Source organism: Loxodonta africana, chromosome 6 (assembly GCF_030014295.1).
Source record: "Loxodonta africana isolate mLoxAfr1 chromosome 6, mLoxAfr1.hap2, whole genome shotgun sequence".
Classification (NCBI taxonomy): Eukaryota; Metazoa; Chordata; class Mammalia; order Proboscidea; family Elephantidae; genus Loxodonta; species Loxodonta africana.
The window spans coordinates 49,599,255-49,616,877 of NC_087347.1; the positions used below are offsets into that span (position 1 = coordinate 49,599,255).

Below are 17,623 nucleotides of genomic sequence, written 5' to 3' on the forward strand. Positions count from 1 at the left end.
ATACTAAAATTATTCTATCTTTGGCTAGCAGAAACCATTTCAAGATAGTTCCTGGTTGTCTTTGGTAGTTTTTCTTTTGCTATCCAAGATATTTAAGCTCATTTTTTACATTTCCTGCCCCAGACCTTGAATCAGCTATTTCCTGAGCAAGGATTCTTTTTATATGGGAACCAGTACGTTAGAACTATAATCTGGGCACTGTTGTTAGTTGCTATCCAGTAGGCTCCGACTCATGGCAACCCCATATATAACAGAAGGAAACGTTGCCTGGTCTTATGCCATCTTCATGATCACGATCCTTGGTATGTTTGAATCCACCGTTGTGATTATTGTGTCAGTCCATCTCATTGAGAGTTCCTCTTTTTTTTTGCTTAGTCTGTACTTTACCAAACGTAATATCCTTTTCCAGTGATTAATCTTTCCTGATGACCTGTCCAAACTAAGTCTTGCCATCCTTGCAGAAATACAGCATTCTGCTTGTATTTTGCCTAAGTTTGATTTGTTCATTCTTTCGGCAGTCCATGGTATATTTGATATTCTTCACCAGTTCCACAGTTTGAATGCATCAGTTCTCCTTCTGTCTTCCTTTTTCACTAGCCAACTTTTGCATACATACGAGGATATTAAAAAGACCATGGATTGGGTCAGATGAGTATTTGTCACCAAAGTGACGTCTTTTCTTTTTAAAACTTTAAGGGGGTCTTTTGTAGCAGCTTTGCCTGGTGCAATACATCATTTGATTTCTTGACTGTTGCTTTCATGGGTGTTGATTATTGATATGAGTAGAATGAAATTGTTGATAACTTCAGTTTCTTCTCTGTTTATCATGATGTTGCTTATCGATCCAGTCGTGAAGATTTTTGTTTTCCTCACATTCAGGTATAATCTCTTCTGACCTTCATCAGAAAAACACCTGGGTACTACAGATGCTTATCACTACTGGGTTGCCATTTCTAGGCTTTTTCAACGGGCAGAGCTAGGAATGTGTTATATATAATCTCTCTTACACCTGTATCTTCTTTTTCCCACCCCTAGAGTATTGGTTCTCAACAATACCAAGAGTGATAGAAGTAAAGTAATTACTCATTTGCTTTTTATCTAGATTTTTCAATGATGGAATTATTCACTCTAAAGAAAGTGGTGTTAAGTATTTCTCTCTTTTTATAGGAATCTGATAAGATATATTTTACATTTCCTCTTGCAAATCATAGAAAAATCTACACTCATGTCTATTGTCAGAGCACCATGCTGGTAAGAAAACTGATATATTTTATTTAAATTTAAAAATCTAACTTTTTAGTTTTTTAGATTTAGCTAACATGTAGTAGATCTTTTTTTTTTTTAGTAGATCTCACCTTCTTTAGTACTAAACTGTCATTCAGTCTAGCTAGCTGTAGGTATTTGTCTGGAACAGTGTTTTGATTGAAAAGTATTTATCAAAATGTTTCCATAACTGATAATACACTGTTGACTTACATCTTTGGCCCTAACTGAAGCCTTTTACCTTTTCTTTCTGCTCAATTTCATTATGTTCAGGATGAAGAAATTGAATTCACATGCCTCTTTCAACTCTAACATTTTGTTAGTAACTTTAAGGAATAGGTATATTTAAGCAGGGTAGTTCTATAGGAATTTAAAAAGTGAACCTGCTTTTCCATTGGCTTCCATACGGAAATTTGGAGCATTTTTTCATACCAAATATTCTCTAAGATACAGTACAGTAAGTTTTTTGTTACTGTTGTCTAGACTTGGAGTTTCATAGCAGTGAATTTGCATATTCTTTTTAATGAGCACCTACTATATGCTAGGCATTGTAAGAAATGTGTTAGGTGCTATGGCATATTTTTGTTACGATATTAGGAATGTTTACATAATAATGTCATAATTTATCTTAACTAATACACAAAAAAATAAAATAAAAAACTCATGAGTTCATACTGCTACTTCTAAAATAACTGAGGACTGCAAGGTTTTTTCACAATATAGTTCTTTTGGATTTTAGAGTCCTATCAGTTTTTAAAACCTTACTGTGTGTTTTGAGGCCTCCTCCGGTTGGAGTTGGAAATTTCTTTCAAATAAATCACCCTTAACATTTTCTTGATGTGAATACTTAAGATTTTATTGTGAATATAATCTGTTTCATCATAGCTCATCCTTGAAATTCCTAAAAATGGGTTAATATTACATGTCAGCATTATGGAAATATTTACATTTGACAGAATTTCATATATACTTTTTTCTTGTATGTACATTAAATGTAGCTTCCCAGCTTCTCTACTTTGTTTAAACAACTTTCCTTTTTGTTTAAACAATCATATGTAAAAGAATGAGTATGCCATTTGACAGTGAGAAACTTTCTTTGATGTTTATTCACAGATTAAATATTAATTATGTATAGGACTCAGTGAGGTATACAAAAGACCCACTCTTAGGGTGCATATACTTTAGTAGGATATCTTGCTGTGACCTTTCATTGAAGAATCTCTCCCCGTTAAACTCATTTCCTTTACTCAAGAAGAGGCGGCTCCTTTCTTGATTAATGAGGGTACGTCTGGTCTGTCTTTTCTGTCTAGTTTCCTTAATGTCCAGTACTATTTTAAGCTTGTATGTTAGTGTGTTATTCAAGTGTTTGCTTTAGCCTTCCCTAATATGGCTGTCCTAATGGAGTTGTCTCTAGTCGTATATCATATATTAATATTTTTGAAACTTAGAGTATAAGAATTTTGTTGTGATTGTATTTCTTTAGTATTGTTTGACTTTATAAAGACAACGTTAAGGTAACTGTTTAAGAAAGTGTGGCAACTTTGAGTTTTACTGTAGACAAAATTATTTTGAGATCTATAAATTTTATGATTGGTAGCATTTTTTTGCTGTATACTCCAGGAGTTAGTCAACACCTAGTAATTCCTGAGTAACTTCTTAGAAGGCGATCAATACGTTTTTGTAATTAGTTAGGAATTTTTTCTGAATGACCTGAAATTTTTTCTTTGACACTTAGGTTATATCAGCGTGATATTTTAGGGTGGTTTACCAAAAGTGAGTCGAATCTTGAGAGCCTGTCACATTTGCTTTACCCAGGCTATGGAGATCTGTTTTATTGCCATGTCACATTATTGTTCTATTACACACAGGTAACTGGTAATAGGAGTCACACAAATATTTTGCCACTCGCGGAGAACAGAGAAAATACCACACTGTTTTTTGTTTGTTTCCTGTCAGCTTTCTATTCTTTATTCTTGGAAAAATGTCTTAAAATTGTGTTTAAGGTCCATGAGGGCAGAGACTGTGTCTATCCAGTTCATCGTTTTCTCTGAGGGCTTAGCATAATTCCTTGGCCCCTATAGTGGACTATATAAATACTAGTTGAATGAAAGGATTAATTTCTTCATTAAACTTATCAGTAATTCTAAGGCAAATTTTATGTAGCTGTCAGAGAAGTTCTTCTCATCCTCTGGTAGGATTTCTCATTTGCTTTGGTAGTATTTCAGTAGTTTGATCATAGGATCTCAGAACATCTCTTACTACTTCCTTAAGATGTGGAGTGAAGATCTTAGGTCATAGTGCTCTCAAGTGGCTGAAGCTAAGTACAGAATATTGTTAAAATACGATAAACATCTTTGAAGCAGTTCTTCTCAGCAATGATGAAGCAATACGTAGCTTCAATCTTGAGCCCTTGGAATAGTGCTGTAGGTTATCTGCATATCTATGTTGATATTAGACTTTTTTGTTTACTTTTGACCTATTTGACTTTTGAGAACTTGGATGTCTCTAAATAACAAGCTGCTATTTTATGTTTCCGTTGATCCTACTTACCCTATCATGTAACAGTAAAATGTTAAAAATGTGTATTGTATACTACTATTTAGTATGCTTTATTTTGTTGTTAATTAACAGGATACAAATAGTTGGATTTTTGGATGCATAAACAGTACTTCTATGTGGTAAGTATTTGGACCTTAGGCCCTTCATTGTTCATTTTTCTCAACATAAGCTTAATACTCAAAAATCACACTTTTAGAATAGCTTCATAGAGTCTTATATTAATTTTGCTGATACACTAAATTATAGTATTGATTTTAAAATGAAAAATAAATTAACATACCAATAATTTTGAAAACTAGTTGGCTGTGGGAAAAGCAAATTTTTGTTGCCATATCCAGCTGTATATAGTGGACTGCGTGAATAGCATATATTGGATTAGACTTGAACTCGTTGTGACTGATAGGTCTATAATTAATTTCTCTTTGCTCTGAAGCTTATTTATAGTTTGTAACACTTTAATATATTTGTCTTTTAATTATATTTTTATATATTATTTCAAAGCCAGCAAGGGGTTGATTTATCATGGAAAGCTGAACTGCTGCCAACAATTAAGGTAAATTATGGCTTTAGAATTTTAATATCCAAGGTGGAAAGATACTTGAACACACAGGAATTTCAGGATATGCTCTTTTATTAAGTCATCTAGGTATTAAATAAATCTGAGATTTGCTAACCTACATTTTAGAAATATTTTCTCTTGGTAGAAAAACGTTTGATGAAAAATAGCATACAATTATCATTTCTTACTTTCAGAGATAAAAATTGTAATACGGTAATACTTTGAATACAGTTAAATCTCTGATTGTTAAAGCATCATATCAAAAGAGATGGATGGATTTCTTTAATTAAATTTGAGAATATGCTGGATATTTTACTCAATTCATTTTGGGAGGGAGGGCCTGCGGTAGGGAAGTGCATATCTCAAAGAGAAACGTGTTCCTTTTCTAGATCAGCTTCAATATCACTTTGTGGCCAGGCAGTTGGGTAACTTTATCTCCCTTATTTAGTACTTCAGAACGGCAGTTTACAGCAGGGATTAGTTAATAATGGTTAAAGATTTCCTAAAGCAACTCTGGCAGGCCAGCAAGACTTTTTATGAAAGACTAGTTTGCTTACTATCAAAATCTGTTGTTGAAAAACGAAAATAATTTTAAAATTTGATTAAAAAAACTCTTCTAATTTCTAAATTGTATTTGTTATAACTATTAAATCATACACCAGGATTGATAGTTTTCAGGTAAATCTATACTTTAAAATATATCTGCATAATGAATACTAGACTCATAGACTTGAAAGTGAAATCATCTGGTTGGTCTAGCCCCCTACTCCAATTCTGTTGGTTATTTGTGATCATAAATATTTATTTTTATTTGTGTCTATAGTCAACTCTTGATTAAACATACTAACAAAGAGGAATGATGACAAGAATGAGTAATTCCAAGTCCTTTACACCTGACTTTGGAATGGTTGAGTTTTTCTTTGTGTTACCTTGCTCAGTCTTACTTGTGCATACTCATTCATGTGACTTTGTACTTATGAAACAAATATAGTAGGGAAGTGATTTGACTCATGAACATTTATAAGGCCTCTTACTGGTTTTATCCTAGCCTTCCAGGGAGAGCAAAACAAACAAAACTATTGAGATGCACTTACTGATCTACTGTTCATAAGATATACTAAATATTTCCTGAATTTCCAATTTAGTTGTATTATAAGGGTGCTGGTGGTGCAGTGGATAAACACTCAACTTTCAACCAAAAAGTTGGAAGTTCTAACCCACCAGCTGCTCCATAGGAGAAAGATATGGCAGTCTCCTTCCATAAAGAGCACGGCCTTGGAAACCCTGTGGTGAAGTTCTGCACTGTCCTATAGGGTCATTATGAGTCAGAATCGACTCAGTGGCAACAGCAGGTTTGGTTATTTGTTTGTTTATCCAGCCTATAATTTAAGAGCTAATATGAAATAAATGATTAAAATCCTGTTAATGATGAGCATATTTAATGTAAAAAAAAAAAACCTAAGCCAATTGCCATTGAGTCAATTCTGACACATAGTGACCCTATTTACCACAATTAAAAAAACACCAAAAACCTGTTAAAATGTATTTGTCCCTATTTTTAAAAGGGTAGTCCTCAAATCATAAAATCCCTATTTAAAAAACTCCAGAGATTAAACAGTGTCTATCTAGCTCTGGGGCCCTCTGTTGTCTGCTGTGAGCATAAGAAACAGCTGGCTGAACAGCAGGAGAACAAGCTATTCCAGCTGCTTACTTTTTATAATGAATGCTAATGGCAGTTAGCAAACAAGGATTAGGGTATTCTGTAATTTTAAGTGTTCTCCGTTGAAGAGAATTTTAACTATTAAATGTAAATTTCTATTTTAATGAAAACCAAAATTATATGTAATTTGTGGTAGCCCTTTATATTTTTTTTTTTATAAAAGGCTCACAAAATTATTTGGGCCTGAAATTGAATTAAAAAGGAAAAATTAATGTGAAAAAAAATGGTGGTTTTTTTTTTTTCATGTTAATAATGTCTCAACAAAAGTAATGTCAGATGGTGAGAATCATATTGCTTTCAGGCATCTCTGATGACTGAACTGTTAATAAATAGATGGAAACTTCCAGCAAAATACTTCAAAATCTAGCACTTTCCATTCTTAAGAATAAATATTCCAAAACTAGTAGAGAGCTAAACAGAATATCTGAGTTCTTCCTAATTAATTTATCTTTCATACTAACTACTGTCTATATGGTTAATCTCACTTGCCTCTAGCTGTGGTATGCCTGCCCTTTTTAAGGCCCTTTAAGTTAGAACTTATAAGTCTATAGCAGAGCCGTTGATAAGTAAGTCTAGTGTGAAGCCCAGGAATTTATTTCTAACAAGTACTCCCTGGTGATCTAGTGCGGATCGTAAGGAGACCACTCATTGACAGGTCTTTGACTTCAGTACCTCTGTCCAACCTGCCCACACTGGTGCATCTGAAGAAGAATGGAAAAAGCAAAGTGCCTGTAAAAGATGCCTGGGGCCCTGGTGGCGCAGTGGTTAAGTGTTTGGCTGCTAACCAAAAGGTCAGCAGTTCGAATCTACCAGCCGCTCCTTGGAAACCCTGCGGGGGAGTTCTACCCTATCACATAGGGTCACTATGAGTCGGAGTCGATTAGTGCAACCATATTGTTAGAACACATACAACATATAACTACTCCCATCCCCGTTTCTACTTCCATTAAAAAACTGGATGTGGTAGTTTGACATTATATCAAATAAACCAGTCTCTTATGTGTTCATTCCTCAAGATGTGGACTGTAGTATCTGGCCTTAATTTTGAGAAGAAAATAGTTTATTTAGTGAAGTGAGCCCTGGTGGTACAGTGGTTAAGAGCTTGGCTGCTGACCAGAAGGTCAGCAGTTCGAATTCACCAGCTACTCCATGGAAACCCTATGGGGCAACTTTACTCTGTCCTGTGGGGTCACTATGAGTCAGAATTGACTTGACGGCAAAATGTTTGTTTTGGTTTTTTATTAGTGTTATTGTGTCTCTTCGTCATTCACTAAATAGATTCCAGGGGTGATGTTACTATACGTTATTAGCTAGCAGCTCATTACTACTTGGGTTGGGTCAGGATTACCCACTACCTACTACCCAGTGCTGTCGAGTCGATTCCGACTCACAGTGACCCTATAGGACAGAGTAGAACTGCCCCATAGAGTTTCCAGGGAGCACCTGGCGGATTCGAACTACCAACCCTTTGATTAGCATCCGTAGCACAGTTGAGGTTAAATTGTGACTCTTCCAGCATATTTAAAATCCATTCATTCATCAACTATTGAGTGTTCTTTTTCATATATTACCAAAATATAGAAATAATACTGGATCACTATATATAACAAATAGTCAAATTACAAAAAGAAGGAAATCAAATCTGGCAGTATAGTTTGAAATAGTTAAATTTAATCATCCATCTTACAGGTCAGAGACTACATTGGGCAGTCTGTGTTTAGCATAACTATTAAGATTTTGACTTTCAGGAGGATTATTAACCTACATGTGTAAACACGAGCATTTTATGAAGTAAATGCAGTTTGAAATGACTTATCAAGTAAGAAATAAGTGTTTGTAATTTACCTTTCTTTTAACATGCATTAAACCCTGTATACCCTAAGAAATAAAACCAGCTTTTTATCTTTGTCTTTTTTTAGTATCTGACATTAAGACTCCAAGACTATCCATCTTTGTCTCATCTTGTTGTTTATGTACCGTCTGTTCATGGAAGTAAGGTAACAAATGGATTAATACTGTTACCGGAATGTTTTGGGGAATATACATGCTAAATTTTAAAAGTTTTTTTTTTTTTTTATGAATTCTTCTGAATAAGGCTTATCTAAAACAATGCACAGTTTGATGAGCCACCTAAGACTGTTAAATCATTAGAGTCATCTACTCTAACTTGAACTAAGCAGAATAAACCCAAGTCTCCTTTTTCCAAGTGGGAACTAGTTCCACTTTATCCGTCTTTCAAAAGCAATTAATTATTGGGTACCCTTTTATATATATATAAGACTGTGTGCCAAGAATTATAGGCACATAAATGAGGAAGACACAGATCCTGTTCTCAGCCACATATTGTTTGGACAAGGGGAGAAGAATATATTTGGTTGGGGAAAGAATGAGAATAAAAGAGTTACCAAAAATACGTAATACAAGTCAGAATATTTGGAAGTACATGAAAGAATAACGGGGGAAGGTTAGTTCTGTTTGATAGAATCTAGAAAGACTTGATAATGAGGTGCTATTTGAAATGGCCTTAAAGGATAGTTGGGATTTTGATAGGTAGAAGGCACATATGGCTATTTAAATTTAAGTTAATTAAAATTAAATAAAATTTAATGTTCAGTTCCTCAGTTGCATTAGCCACATTACAAGTGCTGAATGGCATGATCACAGAAAGCGCTGATGGCACTGTTCTGAAAGCACTGTTTAGATAGAGGCTCAGTGAAAGCAGAGCATGGAGATGGGAAAGCATGGGATGTGTTTGGAAAACAGTGAGTAAATGAATAGTAATTCTGAAAGAATAGACACCAAGAGTAGTGGAAGAGACTTCTGGAAAAGTAATTTATGGCCATATGTGCGGGGCATTTTTGGAGGATTGAGGACTTTACAGAATTCAAGAGTCAATAGGTAGGTATAAGATTTTTCACCCTAGTAGTAATTTTAGTAATAGTATCAGCGCTATGTATTATGAAAGATTAATCTGTAGTGTAGGATGGATCAGAAGCAGGGAGATTAGGCACTTCATAACGGGTTATTCAGGCTTGTGCTAGGGAAGTGGGAGTAGAAATAAAAAGATGGTGATTTGGGGAGAAGGAAGAAGATAGAAGTAAAAGGAGCTCTGCATCCTCCCCTTTGCTCATTTTGCCTTCGAGATCCAGCCTGTGTCCCCTTTTTGGGTTTTCCAGATTCCTCCAGGAGCCTTTCACTCCCATGGTACTTCGTTTATAACTTCTTTGAAGAACTTATTACATTGAGTTATAATTTATTTGTGAATGTCTGTATTGCCGTCACCATATTGTAAACTGTTTTAAAGGACCAGATATGTTTTATTCTATTTTGCATTCTCAGCTTTCAGTGGCTACCACATGAATGTTCAAAAATCATTTCTTGAATGAGAAAATTGACTGAGATTGGTTGCCAAAGTAATTAGAAAAATTCAAAAGAAATAGGGAAAGGAAAGGGGGATGTAGTTGAGAGTCATCTCAAAGATCAAATCTCACAAGTACCTTATAATGGATTCATTGTTTTGTTTTGCTTAGCTCAAGTGAGAGGTAATTCAGCATCTTCAATACTAAAAGCTCTCTTTAAGGGTTTTCTGTCAGGTAAGTTGATTTTGAATGAATCTAACATCTTTCCAAAAATTGGAAAGGTCCTCTTTGTTATTACAAAAAATTAATGAGCCTTTCTGCAAATAGTACTCTTAGCAGCCTAATAAATATGTAATATGTGCTAATGCTCTTTGGAACGTAATACCGCTGACTCTCCTGCAATGCAGCTCTGTCTCACTAGAATGAACTTAGGCCCTTTCATGTCTGTGTTATGATGCATCATCAGGAGGGTATATATATTCAGATGGGCAGTTTTAAAAAATTTGAGTCAACTGATATCTTAATATATTTTTAGAAATGCAAATATGGAATTATCTGCATTTTTTTATGACAAAAAAAAATTACACCCATTAGAAATTTACTTTGGATGTTTTAGGGTAAGATCCTTGAATTCTTTCTTGGGTAAGAGTTTATTTTCCATGATGCAAAACTAAAGACACAGCCCAAATTTAAAAGCAACGATAAAAATTCTGTTATCTTAAATAGCTTTACAAAATGATTTAAAATTGATTTTAAAAGTTGCTGCCATGATTCAGGCAGTGGCTCACCTCACAGTACTTTGTGAAAATATAATGAATAATCCTGTTCAATAAGTGATCTCTTTAATCTTTTAACAGCTGTTTTTTGCGATGAAAATATCTATGTTCTTTTCCCTGCCTGTAAAGGAGGGATAGAAGCAAAGCCCCTTAACAAGTTTTTCCCTTTTTTCCCATGTGTGTACTACAGTCTAATAGCAGTTATTGATCTGTTTTTTGTTTTCAAAAACAATAAAAAATCCACCCAGGAGGCAAGCAAGCAACAGTACCTCAGAAACACCCAAGGAGTAGTTATCAGAAAAACCTAGGATAGAGCCCATTGGCTTCCTGCTTTCTGTGGGCCGCAAAGTACTTGCTAACTAGAGTTAGGCATCAGATTAATTTCTTTGGCTCTTTTAGATAAAAATAAATTGGTTGCATTATGGATATTATTTTAATAAGATTATACATTTTCCAGAAACATTCTTACTACAGACAGCTGAGAACAGTTTTTTATGCAGTTGTAGAAATATTATTAGAAAAGAATATTACAAAAAAAAATTGTAATGATGCAGATGTCACATTATAGTGTTGCTTTTTTGAGATAACGTTTTTTTTCTTGCTTCATAAATAGTAAGCCTTTTTTTCAATTTATAATAATCACTGTTTAACCTGAAATAATCTACACAAATAACATTAGCCATCTGTAGATGAATTGCAGTTCTTTCAAAAGCCTTTTGTAGTCTAATTAGACTGTAGATACTTAATGAATACTATTTTGTTATGTATCTTTAATAAAGATACATAACAAAATAGTATTCAGAGATATAATATCTAAGTCTAATTAATCAAATTGTCCTTCTCCCTTAATATTTTGATCCGTTCTTCAACGTTCCCATTCTACAAACCCTTAAAACTAACTATAAAAAAACTTTTCTATCAATCTGTTGTTAATATAAACAATTCTTTAATAACTTATCCAGTAAGTTAAATAAAACTTGTTTATCAAGTTTTCTCAACTTAGTATCTCTTCTTGAGGAATTCTTGCCATCTAAGTGTAGACAAAATTATAGTATGCTAGATGGTATTTGTTCCAAAGCTGAACTTTATAGAGCTTTGTTTTTCACTCAAACATTAAGTGAAGATATTTTACTACAAATATAAAATTAATTCTTTTTTTTCTAATAAATCAATGTGTTATATTTCAGTTTGTTGTAGACTGTGAATTCTTTAAAAAAGAGATGAGATCCATACAGCTTCCTGTAACTCATCTTTTTTCCTTTGGTAAGTACTTTATTTTTGAGAATACTAAGAATTGCTTTTATTTTTAACAGAATGGTGATTTGGTTTGCCTTTTAGTTTCAATAAAGCAGAGCCTTGTAAGATTAAATATTGTTGTGTAGTTCTTAGAATAACCATATGTTGTAGTTGAGTGGTTTAATTCTCATTTGGAACTGAGTCAGCAGTCATCTTCTGAGAAGATAACTTTAAAAGAAATTTCTCCATAATCATACATTTGCAGGTAGTAAGTATGTGCGTGTGTGTGTGTTTTCATGTGAATTTATGCTGAATATTGGCCCTTTTTATGAAATGTTCATTACAGGGTACAAATTGCTGTCTGCCCTATGGAGGTTTCAAGAGTTCTTTTAAACTTTATTTTGAAATAATTTTAGACTTACAGAAAAGTTATGAAATGAGTAGTTCCTGTAGTGTTGGCATCTTACATAAACGTAGAACAGTTTTCAAAACTTAGAAGTTAACATTGGTACAATATTATTAACTAAAGTTTCCACCGATGTCCTTTTTCTCCAGGTATCCCCATGGCACTTAGTTGTCATACCTCCTTAGTGTCCCCTAACCGATAACAATTCATCAATCTTTGCTTGTCTTTCATGACTTTGATACCTTTGAAGAGTATTGGTCAGTTATTTTTAAGAATGTCCCTCAATTTGGATTTTCCTGATGGTTTCTGATGATCGGATTGAGATTATGCATTTTTGGCAAGAATGCCACAGAAGTGATATGCCCTTCTCAGTGTATATGTCAGAGGATACATGATGTCGCTGTGTCTAACTACTGGTGGTGCTAACCTGTAATTACTTGGTTAAGGAAATGTCTGCCAGGTTTCTCCACTGTAAAGTTACTATTTTTGCTTTTGTAATTAAATATCTTGGGGGAGATACTTTCAGAGTGTGCAGATAATCCTGTTTCTGTCAAAATAACCCACCAATTTTTACCGTTCACTGGTTAGTCTAGTCTAGCCATTGGTACTGTGGTTTTTAATGAATATATGTATTTCCCTCATTGCTTCTACATTTATTAATTCTTCATAAGGGAGAGTTGTCTCCTCTCCTCCATTTATTTGTTTATTCAATTTTATTTGTCAGTATAGACTCATGGATATTTATTTTACTCATTGGGTTATAATCCAATACTCTCATGTTTGTTTAAGTTGTTTCAGCATTGGATATTGGGAGCTCTTTCAGGTGACTTCTGTGCTGTTCGGTATATCCCCATCCTTTAAATATGTGTATTTTTTAATATTGTATTTGTGAAAAGAATCAATGACAACCTATGTCGTTAAAGATGGCAAGTTTATAAAATAAAAAGATCTACCAAGAAAGCATACCTTTCTGAAATTGGAACCATGTACTTCATTTTTTAAAGCCCATAGATGTGGTTGAAAAGTCATTATAAATACTGTATTTTGTCCTGAGTTTATTGTGGAGCTCATTCCTTCAGATTGGAAGCTAAAATCTGTACAGTAGTTTTTTAACCTTAAAAATTCTTTTGTCATCATTTTAACATTGTTGAAGCAACCAGTACACTTTTTGTTTGTTTTTAATTCTTTTGTATTCTAAGTTACATAGTACTTTTAATTCAACAGGGTTGTCTTCAAGGAAAGTGGTATTAAATACAAGTGGCCTGTTCTACAATATAGAGCTTCTGAACTTTGGACAGGTAATTATCCTGACTGTAAGAAGAAGGGTTTGATTTTACTTTACTGTTTAGTTAAATAAGCAAACAAGTAAATATTTGTTTCTTTGTCTTGTTTTGTCTTGGTGGTCAAACTCTATTAGATATATCAAGCTTTTACAGTCAACGTGGTAAGCAAGTGCTCAGGAGTGAAAGGTAAATGTATTTTCAGAAAAATGTGTAAGAAATAGTATTGTCATTTGAAGAATCATAAGATCTTCACTTGGATTTTTTATAATACTCTTCCATATATTTTTTATAAAGTAAAATTAAATGCATGATAATAGAAAAGCTGTTTTTCCCCCCAAGGGACTTGACATAGACCCCTTCTTAACAGTAAACATCTTTATCTGACCAGTTTAAATGTGTACATTCTAAAAAATACTGTATATCTTGCTGTCTTTCTGTAGTAGTAATTTAGATTTATCTGTTGAATGTTTTTTCTAGTTGCTTAGTACTTCTGAAATGCCCTAATGTCTCTTGTGAGTCTAATTAAATCATTATTATTTAGGAATTCTCCATAATTTCTTATGAAATATAACCCTTACTGTGTTTTTTTTAATGAAAAGGATAATTGTATAAACAGATAGATATTTTAACAGATATGTAACATTTGGTATACCATAATGGTTACTAATACATATTTCTTCTTTGTCTTAACAGAAGAAATAACTAGTATCTACAAACTTCATATTCCCTGGTCTTATGAAGATTCACTGACCATTGCACAGTAAGTATATGAAAGAATTTACTTTAAACTTTGGTGTTTTTGAATATTTTTTTTGTTTAGTTCATTTATTTAAATCACATGCATTATTGAAGTATGTATATATCCTTTATGTAGTAGCATTGTGCCCATAATTTAAGATAATATATAGTATTTTTAAAATTATATATAACTTAAACCTTACTTGCTTGAAACACGAACCCCTTTCTACTCTATCCCCCAACTCATGTGTCCTAGAGAGGACATTCAAAGATCTGTTCCTGTAACTGAAAAAAGTGTCCATCATCACGTGTTTTTCAGATGTCTGGAATCTAGCTTCTTCTATATTATTTCATTTTTATTATTCTAAGGATGATTTAACCATGGTCATTTACCAGAATTTTTTTTTTTTAACTTTATTGTGCTTTAGGTGAAAGTTTACAGCACAAATTAGTTTCTCATTCAAAAAATTAACACGCAAATATTTTTGTGACATTGGTTGCAGTCCCTGCAATATATCAGCATTCTCCCTCTTTCCCTTTACGCCCTGGGTTCCCTGTGTCCATTCATCCAGCTTTCCTGTCACTTCCTGCCTTCTCATCTTTGTTTTCGGGCAGGTGTTGCCCATTTGGTCTCAAATACTGGATTGAACTAAAAAGCACATTCCTCATATGTGTTACCATTTGTTTTATAGGCCTGTCTTATCTTTGGCTGAAAGATGGACTTCGGGAGTGGCTTCAGTTCTGAGTTAGCAGGGTGTCCAGGAGCCATAGTCTTGGGAGTTCCTCCAGTATGTCAGACTGGTCTTTTTTTGGTGAATTTGAATTTTGTTGGTGAATTCAAATTTTGTTCTACGTTTTTCTCCTGTTCTGTCCAGGACTCCCTGTTGTGATCCCTGTCAAAGCCATCTGTGGTGGTAGCTGGGCACTGTCTAGTTCTTCTGGGTTCAGGCTAATGGAGGCTGTGGTTCATGTGGTCCATTAGTCCTCTGCACTGACATTTTCCTTGTGTCTTTGGTTTTCTTCATTTTCCTTTGCTGTGAACAAGATGGGACCAATAGATGTATCTTAGATGCCCGCTCCCAAGCTTTTAAGACACCAGACGCTAATCACCAAAGTAGAACACAGAACATTTTCTTTATGAATGATGTAATGCCAATTGACCTACATGTCTCCCAAGACCATGGTCCCCCGCCCTCAGCCCCAGTTACTTGGCCTTTCAAGGTGTCTGGATGTATCTAGGAAGCTTCTATGACTTTGGTCAAGTTGTGCTGTCTTCTCCTATATTGTGCATTGTCTTTTCCTTCACCAGAGTTAACACTTGTCTATTATCTACTTAGTGATTTCCCCTACCCTCCCTTATAACCATCAAAGATTTTTTTTTCTTCTGTATATAATTTTTCTTTGATTTTTACAATAGTGGCCTCATACAATATTTGTCCTTTTGTGATTGACTAATGTCACTTAGCATAATACCCTCCAGATTCATCCATGTTGTGAGATGTTTCATGGATTTAACATTGTTCTTTATCATTGGGTAGTATTCCATTGTGTGTATGTACCATAAATTGTTTATCCTTTCATCAGTTGATGGGCACTTAGGTTGTTTCCATCTTTTTGCTATTGTGAATAATGCTGCAATAAACATGAGTGTGCATATGTCTGTCTGTGTGATGGCTCTTATTTCTCTGAGATATAGTCCTAGGAGTGGGATTGCTGGATCATATGGGATTTCTATTTCTAGCTTTTTAAGGAGGTTGCCATATGGTTTTCTGTAGTGGTTGTACCATTTTACGTTCCCACCAGCAGTGTGTAAGAGTTCCAGTCTCCCTGAAACCTCTCTGAAGTTTTTTATTTTCTGTTTTTTTGATTCGTGCTGGTAATGTCAGGGTGACATGGTATCTCATTTAATTTTGATTTGCATTTCTCTAATGACTAAGGAATGGGAGCATTTCCACCTGTGTGTTAGCTGTCTGAATGCCTTCTTTGGTGAATTGTCTGTTCATATCTTTTACCCATTTCTTAACTGGATTATTTATCTTTTTGTTGTTGAAGTGTTAAAAGTATTCTATAGATTTTAGCGATTAGACCCTTGTTGGGTATGTCGTAATCAAAAATTTTTTTCCCAGTCTGTAGGTTCTCTTTTTACTCTTTTGGTGAGGTCTTTTTTTTTTTTTTTTAAGCGATTAGACCGTTGTTGGGTATGTCATAATCAAAAATTTTTTTCCCAGTCTGTAGGTTCCCTTTTCACTCTTTTGGTGAGGTCTTTTTTTTTTTTTATTGTATCTTAGATGAAGATTTACAGAACAACTAGCTTCTCGTTAAACAGTACATATATTGTTTAATGACATTGGTTAACAACCTGTGGCATTTCCTTTCCCCTCCTACCTTCTAGTCCTTGCCCCTGGGCTGGTGTGCCCTTTTAGTCTCATTTTGTCCTATGGGTCTGTCTAATCTTTGGCTAAAAGGTGAACCTCATCAGACTGTCACTATGAGGTGATTTGTATGCTTGCTTAATATTTACATATGATTTAGTCATAAAGTACGCTGGAAACTTTTTTTGTATTAGCCTCAGATCAATAAATATAAGAAGTAAAACAGACAAAAAGAGCCCATTGCCATCCAGTCAATTCCAACTCATTACTAAGCTAAAAGGATGTCCGGGGGCCATACTCTTGGGGTTTCTCCAGTCTCTGTCAGGCCAGTCTCGTTGCTTTTCTTGAGTTAGAATTTCGTTCTACATTTTTCTGCAGCTCTCTCTGGGACCCTCTATTGTGATCCCTGTCAGAGCAGTTAGTAGTGGTAGCTGGGTGCCATCCAGTTGTACTGGACTCAGGTTGGTGGAGGCCATGGTAGTTGTGGTCTGTTAGTCCTTTGGACTAATCTTGCCCTTGTGTCTTTAGTTTTCTTCATTTTCCCTTGCTCCTGAAGGGGTGAGACCAGTGGAGTATCTTAGATGGTTGCTCACAGGCTTTTAGACCCTGGACGCTACTCTTGGTGAGGCCTTTTGCTGAGCATAAGTGTTTAATTTTTAGGAGCTCTCAATTATCTAGAAGATACCAGTTAATCTAGCTTATCTTGTGGAGTTTGTACATTGTTATGGTTTGTATTCTGTTTTTGCCATGTATTAGGGTTGTCCCTATTTTTTCTGCCATGATCTTTATTGTTTTAGGTTTTATATTTAGGTCTTTGATCCATTTTTATTTAGTTTTTGGTTATTATGAGTTACGGATCCTGCTTCATTTTTTTACAGAGGGACATCCAATTTTCCCAGCACCATTTGTTAGAAAGACTGCCTTTTCCCCACTTAGTGGACTTTGGTCTGTTGTCAAAGATCAGTTGACCATAGTTGGATGGATTTACGTCTGCGTTCTCAGAATTTTGTATTTAAGAATTGATATTTAAGTTATCATTTCAGGGTTCCATCTTCCACAGAAATTTCTCTGAAACTTCATGTTGCTCAACCAGAAAATGACAGCCATGTAGCATTATTAAAAATGTACACATCATCAGACTGTCACTATGAGGTGAGTTGTATGCTTACTTAATCTTTACATATCATTTAGTCATAAAGTAAGCTGGAGTTTTTTTTTGTATTAGCCTCAGATATATGATGATGGAATAAATATAAGAAATAAAACAAACACAAACAAAAAGAACCCGTTGCCATCGAGTCGATTTCAACTCATGGCAACCCCATGTGTTACAGAACAGAACTGCTTCCTAT

General features: G+C 34.4%; 1 protein-coding gene across 5 annotated transcripts in view; it reads left to right on the plus strand.

Annotated features, from left to right (window-relative positions):
- Positions 1-17,623, plus strand: part of PGAP1 (post-GPI attachment to proteins inositol deacylase 1) — a 71,726-nt gene that overhangs the window by 27,971 nt on the left and 26,132 nt on the right. For 4 of the 5 annotated variants that reach the window (XM_003406156.4, XM_023542627.2, XM_064286868.1 and 1 more), the window contains 9 exons: positions 1,168-1,251; positions 3,895-3,941; positions 4,324-4,375; positions 8,021-8,098; positions 11,424-11,499; positions 13,103-13,176; positions 13,296-13,347; positions 13,855-13,921; positions 17,315-17,423. In XM_003406156.4, the coding sequence (XP_003406204.1) occupies positions 1,168-1,251; positions 3,895-3,941; positions 4,324-4,375; positions 8,021-8,098; positions 11,424-11,499; positions 13,103-13,176; positions 13,296-13,347; positions 13,855-13,921; positions 17,315-17,423 (639 nt within the window). The remainder of the gene's footprint in view (positions 1-1,167; positions 1,252-3,894; positions 3,942-4,323; positions 4,376-8,020; positions 8,099-11,423; positions 11,500-13,102; positions 13,177-13,295; positions 13,348-13,854; positions 13,922-17,314; positions 17,424-17,623) is intronic. The other variant, XM_023542622.2, reaches the window with a different exon arrangement.